General features: G+C 31.0%; 3 protein-coding genes and 1 long non-coding RNA gene across 4 annotated transcripts; 3 read left to right on the top strand and 1 right to left on the bottom strand.

The window, feature by feature from the left end:
• Positions 1-913: 913 nt before the first annotated feature.
• Positions 914-2,410, top strand: LOC123919986 (protein transport protein Sec61 subunit beta-like). The gene has a single exon (XM_045972049.1). It carries the CDS (start codon positions 1,916-1,918, stop codon positions 2,246-2,248), a length of 333 nt encoding a protein of 110 aa, XP_045828005.1. The 5' UTR covers positions 914-1,915; the 3' UTR covers positions 2,249-2,410.
• A 3,518-nt stretch (positions 2,411-5,928) lies between these two features.
• On the bottom strand, positions 5,929-6,425 carry LOC123919985. The gene is made up of 2 exons (XR_006813374.1): positions 6,260-6,425; positions 5,929-6,153 (listed from the first exon to the last, which is right to left on the bottom strand). It is a non-coding gene; the product is annotated as an uncharacterized LOC123919985 (long non-coding RNA).
• Positions 6,426-7,495: 1,070 nt separating this feature from the next.
• Positions 7,496-8,741, top strand: LOC123922202 (protein MAIN-LIKE 2-like). The gene is made up of 3 exons (XM_045974949.1): positions 7,496-7,529; positions 7,795-8,000; positions 8,312-8,741. Exons 1-3 carry the CDS (start codon positions 7,496-7,498, stop codon positions 8,585-8,587), a joined length of 516 nt encoding a protein of 171 aa, XP_045830905.1. The 3' UTR covers positions 8,588-8,741.
• Positions 8,742-13,756: 5,015 nt separating this feature from the next.
• On the top strand, positions 13,757-16,415 carry LOC123919984 (zinc finger protein BALDIBIS-like). The gene is made up of 3 exons (XM_045972048.1): positions 13,757-14,301; positions 14,431-14,830; positions 15,323-16,415. The coding sequence occupies exons 1-3, from the start codon at positions 14,163-14,165 to the stop codon at positions 16,215-16,217; spliced, it is 1,434 nt and encodes a 477-aa protein (XP_045828004.1). The 5' UTR covers positions 13,757-14,162; the 3' UTR covers positions 16,218-16,415.
• The last annotated feature ends 2,346 nt before the right edge of the window (positions 16,416-18,761 follow it).

Raw genomic sequence — 18,761 nt, 5'->3', positions numbered from 1 at the left:
AATAATTCAAAATTTTGAAAGATACACATGAGTTTGATTTGAAAGGAGGAACTAAAAATCGTGACGAAAAACATTTAAGAAACCAAAACTTGCTGAAATTTTTTTACAGGGTTTGAAAATCAAAATTTGATTATTTAACCCTAAAAATTATATATTATGAAGTTTAATTAAAGCAAAATGAAATAATGAACTTTCATGATCAACACATTTTTTATGTGAAAAAATCTATACTAAGGTTAAGTGATCAATTGAGTGAGCTAAGGGGTGTAACGACATATTAATTCTAATTTTAATAATTACTTCTTGCAACTCTGAAGGGCTAGAATCTATTTAATTGAAGTTAACAAAGCTTGAAACTATTATTTATATTAATTAATAGTAAAGTAGGAAAAACATGACTCAATATGACTCAATTTCTTATGTTTGTTTATGCCTTGATCATCTTTCTTTCTCTTTTTCTTGTAACCGGTAAAAGTAAGTCATTTTTTACACCGTTTTCAAATTTATTTTGTACACAATAATTATATCAACTTTGAGTAACAATATTCTATTTTTCTTATTTGATAATGCAGCTCCCTTTGAATGCAAGGTTGACGATGATTGTCCAGATGTGATTCCACCTATATTTATGAAGTGTGTTGATGGTTTTTGTGAGGTCTGGATCTTTTAAGTTTAAAATTAATCATGTTATCTCTGAACATATAATTTTATTTTTACGTCATAATACTTTGTACTTTTGTAATTTACTTCAAAATTTGATTTATCATTATTTATGTTTCTTCTGTCTTTCAATTTTTATGACAAGGTCAAAAGTGAACTATTACATAATGCAAGTATTCTTACATTAATTAATTTTCACATAGAATATATATCTCACATACACAACAATGTCACTACATAATTATAACAAGATATTTTTTTTGTTTTGTTTACATAAACTATTTTAATAAATAAATGCAATATATGAAAAGTAGATTAATTATTTATTCGGCATCTAAAATTAGTATGTATTTTAACATTAAATAACGTAGCAATACATCATCAATACTCTCCTTGCAAAAGATAATTTTTTGGCCTCAGGTAGATAACTTATTCTTCACTTGTTCCAAAAAATACTTAAAATCATCCCTCTTTGAAGTGTTACCTATAAGTGCACGTCCAAATACTTACCAATATAGTGACAACACAAATTTCAATATATTTTTTTTCATTTTTTAATTAAGAAGAAAGTAAGTTGTAAGGTTTTAAATTGCGGTTGCGGTCGCGGATGCGGTTGCGGTCGTGAATGATGCGAAAGCATTCATTGCAGATGCTGCAGCGCGCAATGCAGCTGTTGCAGCGTGAAATCATTTTGAAATTTCACATGCTAAATAAAACTACTATGTAACTACACTATTTATCCATCATTGTATAGTCTTAGTCTATTTCATAAACACTAATTTGAATGTTCTTAAAATTCACGGTTGAGAAATCATTAAAATTAAGATTTTTCATTAGATTTGACACAAATTATGATTTGAAGTTCATAAATTTTATTTTTTGGTGAGAAAATTTGAACGAACATCGCCGAAAACACCGCAGCAATTGCGGTTATGATGCGGTTATGATGCAGTTGTACACGTGAATTAAGATCACACCGCAATTGCGGTGCGATGCGGTTGCGAAGGCTACCGCAGCAATTGCGGATGCGGACTGCGATTTAAAACTTTGGTATGTTGCATAAAAAAAAATTAAGAAGAAAGTGTGAATTTAGAAGTTTTGTAGGTTACATAAATATTTTCTCCTATTTTTTCTGATCTAATCATTTGTTTTATTAATTAATCCCCTTTCATATCAAAGTTACCATTTCTACATCTCTCTCTAACATATTTTCCCCGACGCTGTTCTTCCCTCGTTTCCATCGCAACTTCATACAATGGCGAGAAGCGCCTCTCAATCATCCCAATCGGCATCATCCGCCGCCACGACACGACCAGGTGTAATGGCACCACGCGGCTCCGCTGCCGCTACAGCCGGAATGCGTCGTCGTCGTCTCGGAGGTGGAAACACAACCAGCTCAAGCTCTGCCGGAGGAGGATCCAGCGGCGGAAATAACATGCTTCGATTCTACACCGACGATGCACCTGGCTTGAAGATTTCACCAACGGTTGTTCTCGTAATGAGTCTCTGTTTCATTGGATTCGTCACCGCTCTTCATGTTTTTGGTAAACTCTACCGTTATCGATCTGCCGCTGGTGCTGGCGCTTGATTTGATCTCGATTTTGAATCTGATGTAACGATTTTTGGATCTGAATATGCTTAATATTCTGAAACATGCATTTTTTTTTTCTATTTAAAATTTATGAGGTTAATTTATTTGTTTGTACATTTTGTTTTGCTTAATTAGGATTTATGTTTTTCTATCTCTGAATTGATTGGATCTTTTTTATGTTAATGGAAGTCAATTTTGGCCTTTTATCACGTGAAAATCGATCGATGCAATTCGTTCATTTAATTGTTTAATCATGATTCATTCGGTTATTCTACTTTACTATTGCTTAAAGTTCCTTTTCTAAGAAAGATTTTGTTAACTGTTTTTTCTGTTATCAATGTAACTTCTCAAGGTCCCCTAATGTCGGGAGACGATTGCATCTGCAATGTATTATCTGAATTTGAACTGGGTACGAAATAATTATTTTACTTGCCTCGTTGTTGAACTATGGATTATCAGAGCTTTTCCTTGGAACCAATGAATTAATACTAGCGAAAGCCAAACAGATAGTGAAAATGAGAAATGAATTTACTAAACTTACCAATGAAACTATTAAGTTCATAATAATGATTTATTGGCTGTTTAATTAGAAGTGTGTGTAGATCGGGGTTCGAACCTCGGCTCCATCACTTTTGTGTGTGTGTGTGTGAGTTTATGATAGTTTTGCCATTTCGTTTATGTTTAAGCCAATTTATATTTGTTAATCACGCTGCATGCATATTATATATCCATGTTGAAATCTTCATTGGTACAAATTGTCTATGTCGTTTGCAATGCTCAGATCAGATTCCTTCTGCAAGAAATGAAATTTCCATACTCATTATTTTCATTAGATTTCCTCAAACTATTCCCGCGTAGATCCTTCTATGGTTATGTATTATAACTTTACAAGTAGTGTTAAAAACTACTTGTGATATTAAGCTCTGATATTAGCATTCCAATTGAGAAATGTGGTCCTAAAGAGTAATAATGCGGGGGAAAATATAGGAAAAGGGTCGGAATTATGTGACTTGACAGATTTACCAATTTTGTTATGAGAAGTGTTAAAAGAAAGAGAAGTGTTCATTGATTATTTATTTGTTAGAAACTTCGAGTTTGACTGATGTATATTTGGGGTTCAATCTTTATGGCTCTAATCATAAGATTTATTTTAGGGAGCGTATAAGGTAATAAAGCAATAGAGGAAGACATTACCAACTTACAAGTCCTTTGTGAGATGAAGTATAATGTACAAACGCAAAAAATGTGTTTGAGATTGTAACTATCGAGATAAAAAATGCGGTGTGATGTTAATTCACGTGTGTGGCGGCATCGTAACTGCATCATAACCACATTGGAAGCTGCATCAGATGTTTTCGGCGATATTCATTCAAATTTTCTCACCAAAAAATAAAATTTATGAACTTTAATCCTAATTTGTGTCAAATTAATGAAAAAAACTTACTTTTAACAATCTCTCAACAGTGCGTGTATTTTAAATACATTCAAATTATTGTTTATGGAATAAACTAAGACTATGCAATGATGGATAAATAGTTTAGTTACATAGTAGTTTCATTTAATATAACTTGTGAAATTTCAAAATGATTTGACGCTGCAACAACCGCATTGCGCGTTGCAGCAACCGCAATGACCGCATTCGCAACAACTGCATCCTTGACCGCAATTTAAAACCTTAATTGCTACCATATACACAACTTAAAGTAACCTATTGGTTTTTTATATTCCAAGACCAAAAAATTATATATGAGTATTTTAATAGAAGTTTATGTGTATGACTATAGTCTATTGGTTATTTTATTTTCTACCTATATATGTTGTGTCTTTTCATTGTTTGTAGTGGTTTGAAGTTCTTTATGTAGTTTGAGTCATCAGATTGTATGGTAAGAAGACACAAATTTAACTTTGATTTGATGATATGAACTTATAATAATAAGTGTGTTGTGTGTAATCTATACATATTTGTTACATTTTTCAAATTTGAATAGAAAAAGACTTATTTACATTGTCTTATATATTTATATATAATAATATATTTGCAGCAAATTGGACATAAAACTCATTCAAGATTAAACAAATCTAGTGGTAGACATTGAAAACTTAGATGTTTCATGAATAATTATAACAATTGTAATGATATACTGGCTAGTGCTTTATATTTACTTAGTAATGGTATAATATTTTGATATATACACAAACAAAATTGTTTATCTTATTTGTCATATTATATATTAAGATTAGATAATGAATGTAATATAAGATCCTAGGAACACAATAGAGTTGATAGAGATATTGAATATAATATGTAGTAATTGAGATTCGAACTCTAGTACTCCAATTTATTCACCTTAAAAAAATACAATACTAGGCACTAGACTATTGACACAAAAAAAATTATTGACTACAGAATCATTGTTGTATTAATTCTTACTTATGATAAATACATTAAATTTAACATCTAATGTATGTAATTTGTTTTCAAACTAAAGAAGCGTACGTAATAAATAATTAATCTACATACTGTAATTTTGTTTTCTCTCGAAGAAAACCAAAAATAAAAATGAAAAACACTACTAAAATTTACACACACAACCGTAAAGTTTACTGTTTAAATTCAAAAAAAAAAAAAATATATATATAATAATCTAGGCAAAATTACACTGAAAGTCCTTTATCTTATTTATTTGTAACACTTTGGTCCTTTACCTTTTTTTGGTAACGTTTAAGTCCTTTATCTTTTGTACTACGCACGTATAGGTCCTTTTTTTTCGTTTTTTATTAAAAAAAATGAAATGTAGAGAGGCATCATGAGGAATGTTGCAACAAAAACTATGCTCACGTAATAGCCAGAACCAACAAGAGCTCAGACCACCCATAAAAACTGAGTTTTTGGGTTAAAATCTAGAATTTGTTTCTCAATTGATTTTAATTTTATGAAGGAGGTGATGAACATGACATAAATGTTCATATGAATTTTAGAATTTAAATTTTTAATAGTAAAAAATATAAGATTTTCTTAGATGGCTTGCCAACTCATTTTTTAAATATAAAATAAAAAAATGACCTATATGTGCGTAGTACAAAAGATAAAGGACTTAAACGTTACAAAAAAAAGATAAAGGACTAAAGTGTTACGAATAAATAAGATAAAGGACCCCTGATGTAATTTTGCCTATAATCTAACAATATCGATATTGTTAGTTGAGTTAGACCTTATGGTATAATCCACATAATCATATATTATGTTTGTTCATTAAGTATAGCTTATTAGTCTTCGTGAACTTAACTCAGTTGGTAGGGACATACCGTTATAAATGTCGGAGTAGGGGTTCGAATCCCGAACACTCCACTTATCCGCGTTTACGGTAGAATTTCTATCCACTGACCAAAAAAAAATATAGCTGATTATAATTATGTAGTGATCTGCACTTTGCTGGGTCAGGTTTTATGTCGACCAATATTATTTCTCTTGTACTTTTTTCTTTCTTTTTATCATATATTATTATGAAACTATGGTAGACGATGAGAATCATTAGATCTGCCTTAATTGGTATTCCTAACGTTCTTTTGATATCCACTTTTCTCTTAACTTATAAAAAAAAAAAATACCTTCTTTGTGAAACAAAGGTAAAAATACTTCTATATTATCATAAAATACTTTCGGGCTTGTCATAAAATTGAAAGGAATGAGAAACATACATCGAATTATTTTGAAGTAAATTTTAAAAGTACAAACATTATGAAGTACAAAAAATTATACGCTTATAGTTAACATGATTATTTTCTTAAACTTAATTGTTACACGAACGAGAAAGAACAATAATTTTCAACACATTTCAAAAGTAGAGGTATGCTGTTTGGAGGCACTGGACAATCAATGTCAGAAACGCAAGGAATGCTAGCTGCATTGTCAAATAAGAAAAAAGAAATGTTAGTAAAAGGTGATATAATAATATTTTGTATAAGATAAAGTAGAAATTTTAATATGGTGTGAATAAAATGACATACTTCTAATGGTTAGAACAAAAGGTAGAGAAAGAAAGATGACCAAAGCAAGAAACATGATCATTTGAGTCATACTTCTTTTCCTTTGCATGCAATTACTATAATTTTCTTATGGTTTTATAGGTACAAATTTCATGGTTGTTAAATTAGGTAGTTTTTACCACTTAGAAATTTCAAGAAGCCATTTATATATGAATTAGCTATTTGTATCCTTTTAACTCACTCAATTGATTACTTAATCTTTGCAAATATCTCACATATAAATATTCATGATCATCAAAGTTTATTTTTTTTTATTAAACTTCATTAAATATATATATATTTTAGCCTTTTGTTATTGATAGGGGAAATTTTCAACAGACAAAAAATATTAATGAATGATGAATTAGTATAAAGTATAAACAACACATAAAGATATGACATCATATAATTTTATAAATTAAGCTTTTGCAAAATTTGATATCATATCAAAGTTAATGCATATCAAATTTGGAAATTGTATAAGTTGAGCAAGTGTTTGTAATCTTACGCAAGAAAACAAAGAGAAATTAATTAATTATGTGATGTAATTATATATAATAAATGAAAAATTCTTGACTTGGATTCAAAAAATGATATTTATTTAGGCCATTTGGTATTGCTGATCTCTTTGGGACTTAGTTCGCGCGTGGATTGGCATTTCTTCGGTGGATTTCACTACTGTGCGTGATCATTTTGTCCAGTTTACAGCCTCAGCAGGTGGGTCTCGAGCGCGTCGGTCCTTTTTGCAGCTTATTTGGCTTACTTGTGTTTGGGTGATATGGACAGAGAGAAATCATTGTTTGTTCAAAGGCTCAACAGGCACACCTCATCTTTTGTTGGATAAGATCAAGCTTTTCTCATTTCGGTGGTTGAAGACGACGAGTATCACGTTAACTTCAAACTACCATAGCTGGTGGTCTAATCCATTGTTGTGTTTGGGCCTTGTATGATTTGATTATGATTGTATCTTATTGACTTTTTGTAAACTGGTATAGTCTTCCTCGGTACGTCTTGTGCTGGGGAGGCTGTTTATGTTAATATATCTCATTTTGGTTTCTTCAAAAAAAAAAAAAGTTACATATCCATAAATGAATTTTTTTTTTCTACCCCAACAATCTTCCATCTACCCCACACAATTTTTTGAATGGACAAAAATGCCCTCGTATATAAAGTAAAACCGTAAAAAAAAAATTCATTTTCTACTCACCTCTCAAAAAAATGTTCCGGTGTTGTGAAAGAGGAAATCGAGAGAGTAAGTGCCGATAACAAACCGGAACACTTTCGTTCAAGTATTCCGGTATGAATATTAATATTGGAACTCTTTTTTGAAGTGTTCCGGTATGAATATTCATACCGGAACACTTAAACACGAAAGTGTTCCGGTATGAATATTTGTCAATTGTTTCGCGTTTGTTAATATTTGCATACCGGAATACTCAAACCCAAGTGTTCCGGTATGTATTTTTAAACTGTATTTGCATTTTTTTATTAATGAATGTTGTTTTTTTTTTTATCAGTGGCGCGTATCAGAGGACGCGATGGTAGAATTAGGCGTTCCGAAGATATCGGACATGAAGAGTTTCTGCGGCGCCAGGCGGAGGAGCAGCAGGAGGAGGAGCTTGTGCCTGAGGTGCAACCTGTGGTGTGGCCTGGAGGACCGATTGATACTAGTCTTCTGACACGGTATCATGAGCACGTTGCTCGTCATGTATGGTTTGGCGAGGTAATCAATTATTATTTATAGTTTTAGTTAAAGTTCAATGAAATGTATAGCAGTAGGATGTATCTTATGATCAATGTTTGGGGAAAGAATCTCAGGTCAAAAATTATGAAAAAATTCACCTAATGTTTTGGTAACACTCGTAACCTAGTATTCTTTATAAATAGCTATTGCATTTTGGTGGATAAACTTAAGTTGTAATTGTGATAAACTTAAGTAGTAAATATGTATGGTTTTTATTAATTTTGGTGGATGTTTATTAAAGAAATATTTTGATGAAAGGACAAAACTTATATGCATTTCAATATATGTAGGAACGTCATGGACCAAGAATTGAATTAAAGATAACATCTCTCGGTGGCAAACTGGCCGAATTGGTTCCTGATCAACATCCACCAATTGTTGAAGGTTGGATGACTACATCTGGGCTGAGTCCACTTGAGCGGACCAGTTTGAACAAGGTCGATCCGAATCTTATATCCGCATTTGTTGAGAGATGGCACCCAGAGACATCGTCATTTCACATGTCTTTTCCTATATATTTGATTGACATCAACAACAGACTCTGGATTTTGATCTTTCAAATCTAAAATGATGTGCCTTGGTGCTACACGACGCTTTGTCAAATCTTCAACACGTTTGTAAAATCTGCGGTTAAAATATTCCAACAATGTATATTAGTGATCCAAGTCATACCATCTTAACTAAACAATCAACACTCATGTTAGCCCGTGTGGATCGATATTCTATTTATTACAACCATAATTTTGTTCATTTCCGAGACTATCAAAATACACGAAGGATATCTGTTGAGGCCAGCTAAGGAGAAGACTCTTATAGAGGAGGGCGACAAAGCATCATACCTAGTATCTAAAGCAAGTGCATTGCTGGCTAGTGGGGAGTTGCAAGAGGGCTTTCATGCCTACACGATATTGTGGAATAAATCTAGAGGATGGCAGTGAGTTATCCAAATTATTTTTATTTGTTTTTTTAAATTAAATAACTAAATGATAAATCATTATATTTTTTCACAAAAATAATTTAACTATTGTATTTTCTCAAAAAATAGTGTAATTTTTTGTACTATAAAAAATAACCACCCATTTTGAGGTAAACCACTCATTTCCAAATTGAATAGTGGGTTACACGAATAATTATTCTATTTTTTTAATATTAAATGAATATACGATACATCACCATATTTGTTTTATGAAAACTAGAGGCGAGACAGGGCGCGTTCCGCGCCTGTCTGTGTCTATTATGTAAATTTATATCAAAAAATAAAAAAAAAAGGCATGTCTTATGTTATGGTGAGTTTGTTAATAAAATTTTTTTGTTGCTACTAAAAAAATCAAGGGTATTGTTGGTATTATGAAAAGTCTACAACAAAACTCATGTATTCTCTCTATATATAACTAGGGGCCAGGCAAGTGTGTTCCGCGCCTGCCTGTGTCTAACTTATATGTTCAAAAAAGAAAAAGTCTTATATTATGGTGATTTTGTTAATAAAAGATTTTTGCGGCTAAAAAAAATGTGTTTTATGTTATGGTGAGATTATTAATAAAAGATTTCTGTTGCTATTAAAAAAAGGGTATTGTTGGTATTATGAAAAGTCCACACCAAAACTCATGTATTCTCTTTATATATAACTAGCGGGTCAGGCAGGTGCGTTCCGCGTCTGTCTGTGTTTAACTTATGTCCACAAAAAAAAGATATTTTTATATTACGGTGAGTTTTTTTTTTTTGGTACAATTTATGGTGAGTTTGTTAATAAATTTTTTTTGTTGCTACAAAAAAAAAAGATGTTCCTTATGTTATGTGAGTTTGTTAATAAAAGATTTTTGTTGTTACTAAAAAAAATCAATGGTATTGTTGGTATTATGAAAAGTCCACGCCAAAACTCTCGTATCCTCTTTATATATAGATATAGATATAGATATATGTATAAATTACTTAATCTTTTTATTTTCTTAAAACTAATTAGTGTAAACTAATTTCATTATGAACAATATTTAACTATTAAACAGCAAAATCTTTAGTATTTTTATAAAAAAAAATTTATAAAAAATACTATTTAAAAGAGCTATAGAACTATTAGGTTATGGAATTTTTTAGATTGATTCCACCTGATTTTTGCATGGATTTTTCACTTTTAAAACTCATATTCACATAATTATCCGACCCAACCTAACCCAATTTTGAAGTTGGATTGAATAGGTTTAACCTGATCGACGAAATTTGTCCGATCCATATACATCTGAATTAAACTATTGCAAAGATTTTGAATATGTTGCACGAGAGCTAAGTTACAGCTTGCTTCAACAAAATTAAATTAACTAAAGAAAGAAACAAAGATTGATCTATCTCCCTACAACGAATTTCTTGAGAAATGTGAATTAAGGACACTATGGAGACTGACTGACTATATGACTCATAATAACTCGCACACTGTAGTTAGAAGAGACACTGAGGCATAGAGAGATTGAATCGGTGGTCGTTGTATTGACACGTCATCTAATACTATTCATCTCCGCCCTTTGATCTTTCTCTCTCCTTCATTCTGGCAGTCTTTTTGTGGGTCCACCCCCAGCAAGTGAGTCCTCACGGACTTCACCACCCTCTCTTTTTTGTGATTGGGAATGGGATTGGATTATTGTTGTCTCTAATAATGCAATTATAGCATAATCATTTTCATTCCTTGCTGTAAAGCTCACTCGCTTTTGCTTTGCTTTTTAGTTTTTACTATTTCAAAAAAACTAAAAAGCAAAAAAAAGGTAAAAAAAAATGTAAAGCAAATACTGTAATTTGTTAGTTCATTCAATTAATTGTGAAAAAAAGTAAATTTACTCTTTGACGGTGGTTCTGCAAGTACACAAAATCGCTACCAAGTAATAAGTTATCGTCTTCACAGGAATTGTGCCAAGGTTATCAGTTTTATTTAGGAATTTATGCTTTTAAAAGTAAATTAAAGTAAAAGACTTTGCATTCGCTTTGTTTGTATAAAAGGGGGTTTGAACAGCTAAAAATAAATGGCAATTAAAGTAAAAAGCAGTAGTAAATATGAGTTGAGTTTCAGATGAGAACAAATGGTTAAGTACTTTTCGAATTCCTCCCCTATTCCTGCTTGCTAACTAGCGCTATATCTGTTTACTATCGACGTATTATCTGGAGATTTATTTCTATTAAAGTAAGCCTAGTAGAACTATACTTACTTCTATTGTAATATGCTTAGGGCAATTCAATCAAACTAAGTTTAGCCTTCGTTATTTCTTGTTGTTACCTTTAGAGGTTCCTAATTTAACAAGTTCTCTAGCATGCTTGGTTCCCTAATATCAGTGCAGAATTTAGATATGTGTAATTCTTAATCTCTAGTCTAACCGCAGATACTGAATTTAATGGTCTCATATAAGTAGGTTATAGTATTCCTTTGTTTCCGAAGTCTTAGATGTGTCACGATATCCACTTCGACCCTAGTTACTAACAAAATATTTGTACATCATATATGCTAGTGTATAAAACGATAAATACAAATACTAACAGACAATAAATGAATAACAATTTATATATAAACTTGGAAAATAACCAGATTACATGTCTCAAGCATTCCTAGGGGAGTTCATCTACTTGACCTAACCCTGATGAGGTTTAGCTACTAAACACCATAATAAAACAATAAAGAAAAGTAAGCATAAAGTTTACTCTTATGCGCTCAGAGCACCCGAGCCCTCCTTGCCTCATCGTTAGAGTTCTCCTAACTCTCTTGTGAATATTGAATTGTTCTCAATATTTCTGAATGAATAATTGTGAAGGAGAAAAACTCTATTTATAGTTTTTCAGCTGGGTTTGGACTTTTTCTGCGCATCCATCGCACTCATCGTGGCCACGATGGCGTGTAATTTTGCCTCATTGTGGCCACGGTGGATCATATCGTGGTGCGATGGAAGATTTCCTTAGATTTTCTGCGTTCTTTTCAAGTCGTCATCGTGCCACGATGACAAGCCATCGTGGTACGATGGAACAGATTTCCTTCAATTTCACCGCCTTCTCATCGCGCCACGTCGGATCTCATCGTGGGTACGATGGGGTGCGCTGTTTATTACGTTTTTGCCCTTTTTTGATGTTTTTTCCACTTTTCTTGCTTCCGGACCAAGTAACTTCATTTTTTTAGGTATTTGCTTGCTCCTGGGCTTCAATTGCTATTAAAACTATCCTAAATTATACTAAAAATACTATCTAATTGACTGTCATCACCCTTATATACTAAAAATTAGAGGTCTAATGGTGAAATGCTTAGATAATATGCTAGATGTTCTAGATTCGATCTCCAGCTCCATTATAAATATAAAAATTAATATTTAGAAGTTGAGGAAATTGTTTTTTACTATAAAGTTAGAAAGAAGTTGAATTAATTTATAAACATAACATGATATAAAAAAGACAAATGTTTAATTAATATTTTCACACTACCAAACTCAATTTTATATATTTTTTTTTTTGGTCTAGTTAGTAGTCTAGTGACTAGAAAATTCAACTTAAAAATGAATTAATAGAGTGTTCGAAGTTCAAACTCAAACTTTTAATATATGCGATGTCCATATCATTTGAACTAAACCCATCAAGACCAATTTTATATTCTTCTAATTTGTGTATAATAATACCGCGTGAGGGACATTTAGATGCATACACTAAAGAAACAAATAATTTGAGTCTATTAATTATCCTCTTGAGTAAAATGGGTTTTTCGTGTCCGTGTCTCCTAAATATCTGTTTGGTAATACAAATAAGCTAACTTATAAAGTTAACTTATAATTTATTGTGTTAATTTATAAATTTGTTGCATAAAATTAAAAGTGTTTGATAACAAATTTTTCTCACTAATTTATAGTTTTTTTCGGATACTATATTTTAAGTGGCTAATGCTACGGTGGACCACCTTCACAAGTGGTCCACTGTGGATAAGTGATCTACCGAATATAAATTTTACAAAATTCACTATTGAATTGAAAGTTTATATCGTATAGATCATCCATAAATTTTTTAAATTTTTTTTAAAATCATTTGATGTGTTATTGAAACCCATCAATATTTATGTTATTTAATAAACCGTTAACCTTGATGTGTCTCAATAACATATCAAATGATTTTCAATATTTCTAAATTTTTCTATAGAAGATCTATATGATCTAAACTTTCAATCCAACGGTAGATTTTGTAAAATTCGTATTCATTATAATGTTATTCGTGACTGGTCCACCATGGACCATTTGATGAAATTGTTCATATTAGAATTTACCTATTTTCAGTATATTTTGAACTTATAGATTTTTATATATTCTTTATCATTTTTATCCTTAAAAAGAACCGAACGAGTAAGTTTCAAGGTTTAAACCAACTCATATCTTGTACTCTTCCATGTTAATTGTTCACGTAATATTTTTCACCTAGGTTAATCGTTCTTTTCTTATGCAAACCAACCAAACTGAGGTTGTATTTGTCTTTAGCACTAGTACTTCTCAAGCTCAGCAGTCAATTTAATTTTCTTAATGATGATTATCTTTATCTTCAATAGTGTCTTATTTGTTCAGAAAACAACAGTATTAAGTCTTAATTGGGTACTTAGTTAGTTGTTAATACTAGTACTACTTTAGCTACTACTATACAAAGATAGTGAGAAGTGGTCCAGCTGAGTCTATGGCTCTGACTGACTTCCATAGCAGCCGTGTTAGATAAGGAGAGAAAACAAAAGATATTTTTATTTACAAATAGTATTTTTTTTTTAAATAAAATAATTTTTTTATAAATATTATTCTCTTCTTCTCTCTTCATTCAACTCTCATTCCAACAAACTATGACTTTTGCTTTCCTTGCAATACACATGCAGTAAAAACCTAGCTATATATTTCATTTTCTTCTCTCAAATATCATTTTCTTTTTCAACTCTCAATTTAAATGACAAAATTTTCCATAGTTATTATATTTTCCCAGCATCAAGTTGCTAATTAAGTGCTTACTAGTTGCTACCAGCACAAAGCTATTTATTTTTTATTTTTTGTTGTTTTTTTGTTTTGTTTTGGAAGTACCTTCCAATTTTCAAACTACTTTTAGTTTTGGAATTTGCTATAGGTCTAACTAGTTTAGGACACACAATTTTTCTTCAATTCAAAAATGATGTCTAAACAACCATTTTCAGTTTCATGTCATTCAAACACCATGAAAGCTTCTTCATCAAATCATGTTCAACAATCAAACTCAAACCCTAATCCAAACCTACCTAAGAAAAAAAGAAACCTACCAGGAACACCAGGCAAGTTAAATTCAGTTCTCAATTATTTCAAATTATAAATAAATAAATTCATTGTCTATTTATTTTTATTTTTTTTTTGCTGATTAATTACAATTTAAGTAATTAACTACAAATGAATGAATAATTCAGATCCAGATTCAGAAGTGGTAGCTATGTCACCAAAGTCATTGATGGCGACAAATCGTTTCTTATGCGAAATATGCAACAAAGGTTTCCAAAGAGACCAGAATTTGCAACTTCATCGACGAGGACACAATCTACCATGGAAGCTAAAGCAAAGAGCCAACAAAGATCAAATTAAAAAGAAGGTTTATGTGTGTCCAGAGAAGAGCTGTGTGCACCATGAACCTTCTAGAGCTTTGGGAGATTTGACAGGAATAAAGAAACATTACAGTAGAAAACATGGTGAGAAGAAATGGAAATGTGAAAAGTGTTCTAAGAAATATGCAGTTCAATCTGATTGGAAAGCTCATAGCAAAATTTGTGGAACTAGAGAATACAAATGTGATTGTGGCACCATTTTTTCCAGGTATATATTTACTTTACATATCTTTCACCGCTGCAATCACCGGTCAGAGCCATTGAATCAAAGATAGAGAAAATTTGTATTTTCTTAAATCAGATCTAATGACTCATGATTCGTGACTGCAGCAACACATTTACTATAGAGAATCCAAACTAGAATGGAGAATCTTGATGATTAATTAGTTTAAGAAAATGTTTAATTAGTTCATGATTTTAAGTTGCAGTTACCTTTATATTTAGAATGAGGCGGTTGAAATTGCAACTGCGTCAGAGATCTCAAAATCCTTTATATTGCGGTCACAATTGTATTTGCATACACAGTTACACACTACAATTTAAAACTATGCTTAATTCAATAAATTTAATGAATGCATGCTAGATAATGATATAATGGAAGGAATATTTGTTTGGAATAAATAATAAATGAGGATTATTAATTGGTCTTCAACTAACTCTCATTGATATATTAATTTATTAATGTATGCTAACAAATCAGGAAGGACAGTTTCATAACACATAGAGCTTTCTGTGATGCATTGACTGAAGAAAGTGGAAAGATAACAACAGTTCCAACAGCTTTAAGCAACTTTAGAAATCATCATTTGACAAATACTCATCAAACTCCAAGAATCCCTCAAATTTTTCCTGGTTTTCAGTTTCACTCAGATTTTGTCAATTCAGCAACATCATCAATATGGCAACATCATCAAAATTCTGATATGATGCAAACAATGGATGTGTTTGGATCACAAACACAAACACAGAATCAACAATGGTTGAATAATTATAGTAATAATCTATCATTACCAATGTTACATGGAGTAATGAAACAAGAACAAGAACAAGAAGAAAACAAAGATTTGTCTCATAGTGTAATAAGTTCATTGTACTTAAGTAATAGTCAGAATCAACAAGGAGGATCAAATCACATGTCAGCAACTTCACTGTTACAGAAAGCATCTCAAATTGGATCTACAAGGACAATTATTAGCAATGATAACAACAATGTCTTCAACAATGTGAACAACTTTAACATTGTTCATGATGTTGAGAAATTTTATAACAAGCAAGATGAAAATGGAGAGTTGAATGAGTTGGTAAATTTAGGAGGAAGTAGTGGAACTAATATTGAAGGTGGTGAGTATTTATTTAATGATTCAAATTCAAATAATTTGTTTGGGATTGTGAATGGTACAAAGGATTTGGATCATGTGGTAAAAGAGAAAAATCAAATGGGTTTAACAAGAGATTTTCTTGGGGTTGGTGATGATGATGATGATGATTCAATGAGTAGACCTTTTTTACAGCATGAAGTACTTGGTGAATTTAATGGAATGGGATCATTGGGAAATAATTTGCAGAGTCATTATGGTGGTGGAAACTATTGTTAGAGTTTGGAATTTGAATCAAAGCAGCTCAAAGAAGAGTTATGAAACTAGCTAGCTAGTGATAGTGAAATTGTATAGGATATATCTTTATTATGTAGCGCTAGCTAGCTAGCTTATGATGAACTTCTATTAGATGCAACATGTGATCACTAAAACAATAAGAGATTAATCATTAGGGTATGTTATACTACCATGTTCTAAGTTGTAGTTTGATCTTAACTGTGGTTACATACTTACACTAAGAAATTTGATATTATGGGAAAATGTGGATGATACGGACGCAATTGTGATCATAGTTACACCGTTCAATTGCAGGTTGCGGATATACAGTTGCAGTTGCTTTGATTATAACATAAAATAATTTAAAATTTTCACAAACTATGTAAAGTGGCATAAGCGCCACTATTCTATAGTATTCAAGGTTTAAAAATGGTCCGTTACAAGAAAACAGTCGCGACAAAATGAGTTCCGCACTCTTTTTGTCAGTTTTAATAGAATGAAAAAGGTCACGACAAAACGCCGTTGTGTAATGTTGTGATTAATTCACATCATGATGACTTCAATGTGTAATGCAACATCCGTAGCAACACAATTGAGATACTCTAAAAAAAAAATTGAAACTTGGTGTTCTAAAATTTTATATTTTTTGTAGAATTTCTGAACGAACATGATCAAAATCTTCTAATGCAGTTATAATACAATTGTAGACTTGATTGAAGATCACATCACCATTGAGAAGCGATGGTTTTCCATGCGTAGGCTGCCACAATTGAGGATGCCATCCGCAATTTGAAACATGGTTATAGTGTTGATGTAGACCTCTAAAAAAAAAAAATACACTGTAGTTATGTGAAAAAAATCTTGATTTTACAAATGGATCAATAAAATTCATCGTGTGATCAACACGTCACATCACATCTTATTTAATCTAATTGTGAAATTTATTAATTGAACTCATAAGTTTATTATATCCAACTACAAAGTTAGATATAAAAGATGGTGCACTCCATAGACTAATACTGTATATGGTAATATTGCACAGTGAACATATGGGAGAGGTAGTTTCACTTCACGTGTGATAGAAATCAAAAAAAGATCTCGTGAAGAAAAAAATGGGGACCATTGCATGTTAGAAGGGACAAAAACCATATAGGTTATGAACTGAGATGATTCCAATTATAAGGTACAGGGTGATTCTCTCAGTTATAGAAGGTCCCTACCCTACAACTTTCTATCCATGCATGTCTCTTCTCTCGTAGAGGTAGAAATAACGTTACATTACTATAGTAATTGAGTTTCTGTTTTTTTCACTTAATAGTTATAGTCTTTTTAATATAACAATGATAGAACCTTTCAGTTTTGTACCATTTTATTACCTACCTGGTGCTTGTGACCTGTCTTCCATTTTCATGACCTTTCTTTCTACTGTTCAGACCGTGAATTAATCAAGTAAAATATTACTATATAGAAAGCAACTATGCTTTCTGTCGTACTTTTCTTATATATACATAATTCAGATTTTTTATTTTTTTTTATTTGAAAATCATATTATATATGACCGGTTCAAATGTGCACAAGTGAGTTAAATTATGCACTATTTGCGAATATTATTATAATGAATACGAATTTTACAAAATTCACTGTTTGATTGAAAATTTATATCATATAGATCATTCATAATTTTTTTAAAGAATTATTGAGACCTATTAAAATTAACGGTTTATGGGTTTTAATTGAATATCGTTAATCTTGATAGATCTCAATAACATATCAAATGATTTTTAATTTTTTTTTAAAAATATAAATAATCTATATGATACAAAATTTCAATCCAACGATAAATTTTGTAAAATTCATATTCGTTAAAATAATATTTGCAACTTGTGCGTCATAGAAGACTTAAAAGACTTGATGAAGTCTTCCATATTATTCAAAGCCTTATATATGATAGTGGTTTTAGATTTAAAGAATATATGCGAACAATAGTAAAGTAATTTAACCATAGTGGGTTCTAAGTGTCTAACAAGGTAGCTCAATCGATACCTATTGTTGTAAGGTTGTAAATATAATTCAGCTGGTAGTTATTATGGGCAGGTCGGTCCTGACAATTTAAAGGTCTGTTGCTCAATATTAAAAGTGGACTCTTTAATAAAAAGAGAGAAAAATTCAAAAAAAAAATAGTACTCCTTTAAATTGTAAATAATAAAAAATAATAAAATAATAGTTCTATTATCTTCTAATTACTTAATAAAAAAAAAAAAAAGGTCTTCCTTCTAGCCGCGGAAATGAGAATGAGAAGTTACACGTGTTTTTGTTTGTATTTGAGACAAGACAAACTTTTTTGTTATTCATTTTATTTTATTTTTTAAAACTTGAACCTAACCACTTTATAATGGGCCAAAACAATATATTAAATAAATATTAGGACGTTTTATTTAATTTTTTAAATCATCTTTCTTTTTAAGAGATCTACTACCATATAATTTTTTTTAGGCCCCAAAAAATGGAGGCCATGCACCTTAGGAATAGGACACATTGCACTCCCTC

Source organism: Trifolium pratense, linkage group LG4 (genome assembly GCF_020283565.1).
Source record: "Trifolium pratense cultivar HEN17-A07 linkage group LG4, ARS_RC_1.1, whole genome shotgun sequence".
Classification (NCBI taxonomy): domain Eukaryota; kingdom Viridiplantae; phylum Streptophyta; class Magnoliopsida; order Fabales; family Fabaceae; genus Trifolium; species Trifolium pratense.
Note: the sequence above shows the minus strand (reverse complement) of the source record. Positions and strands in the feature narration are given on the sequence as shown.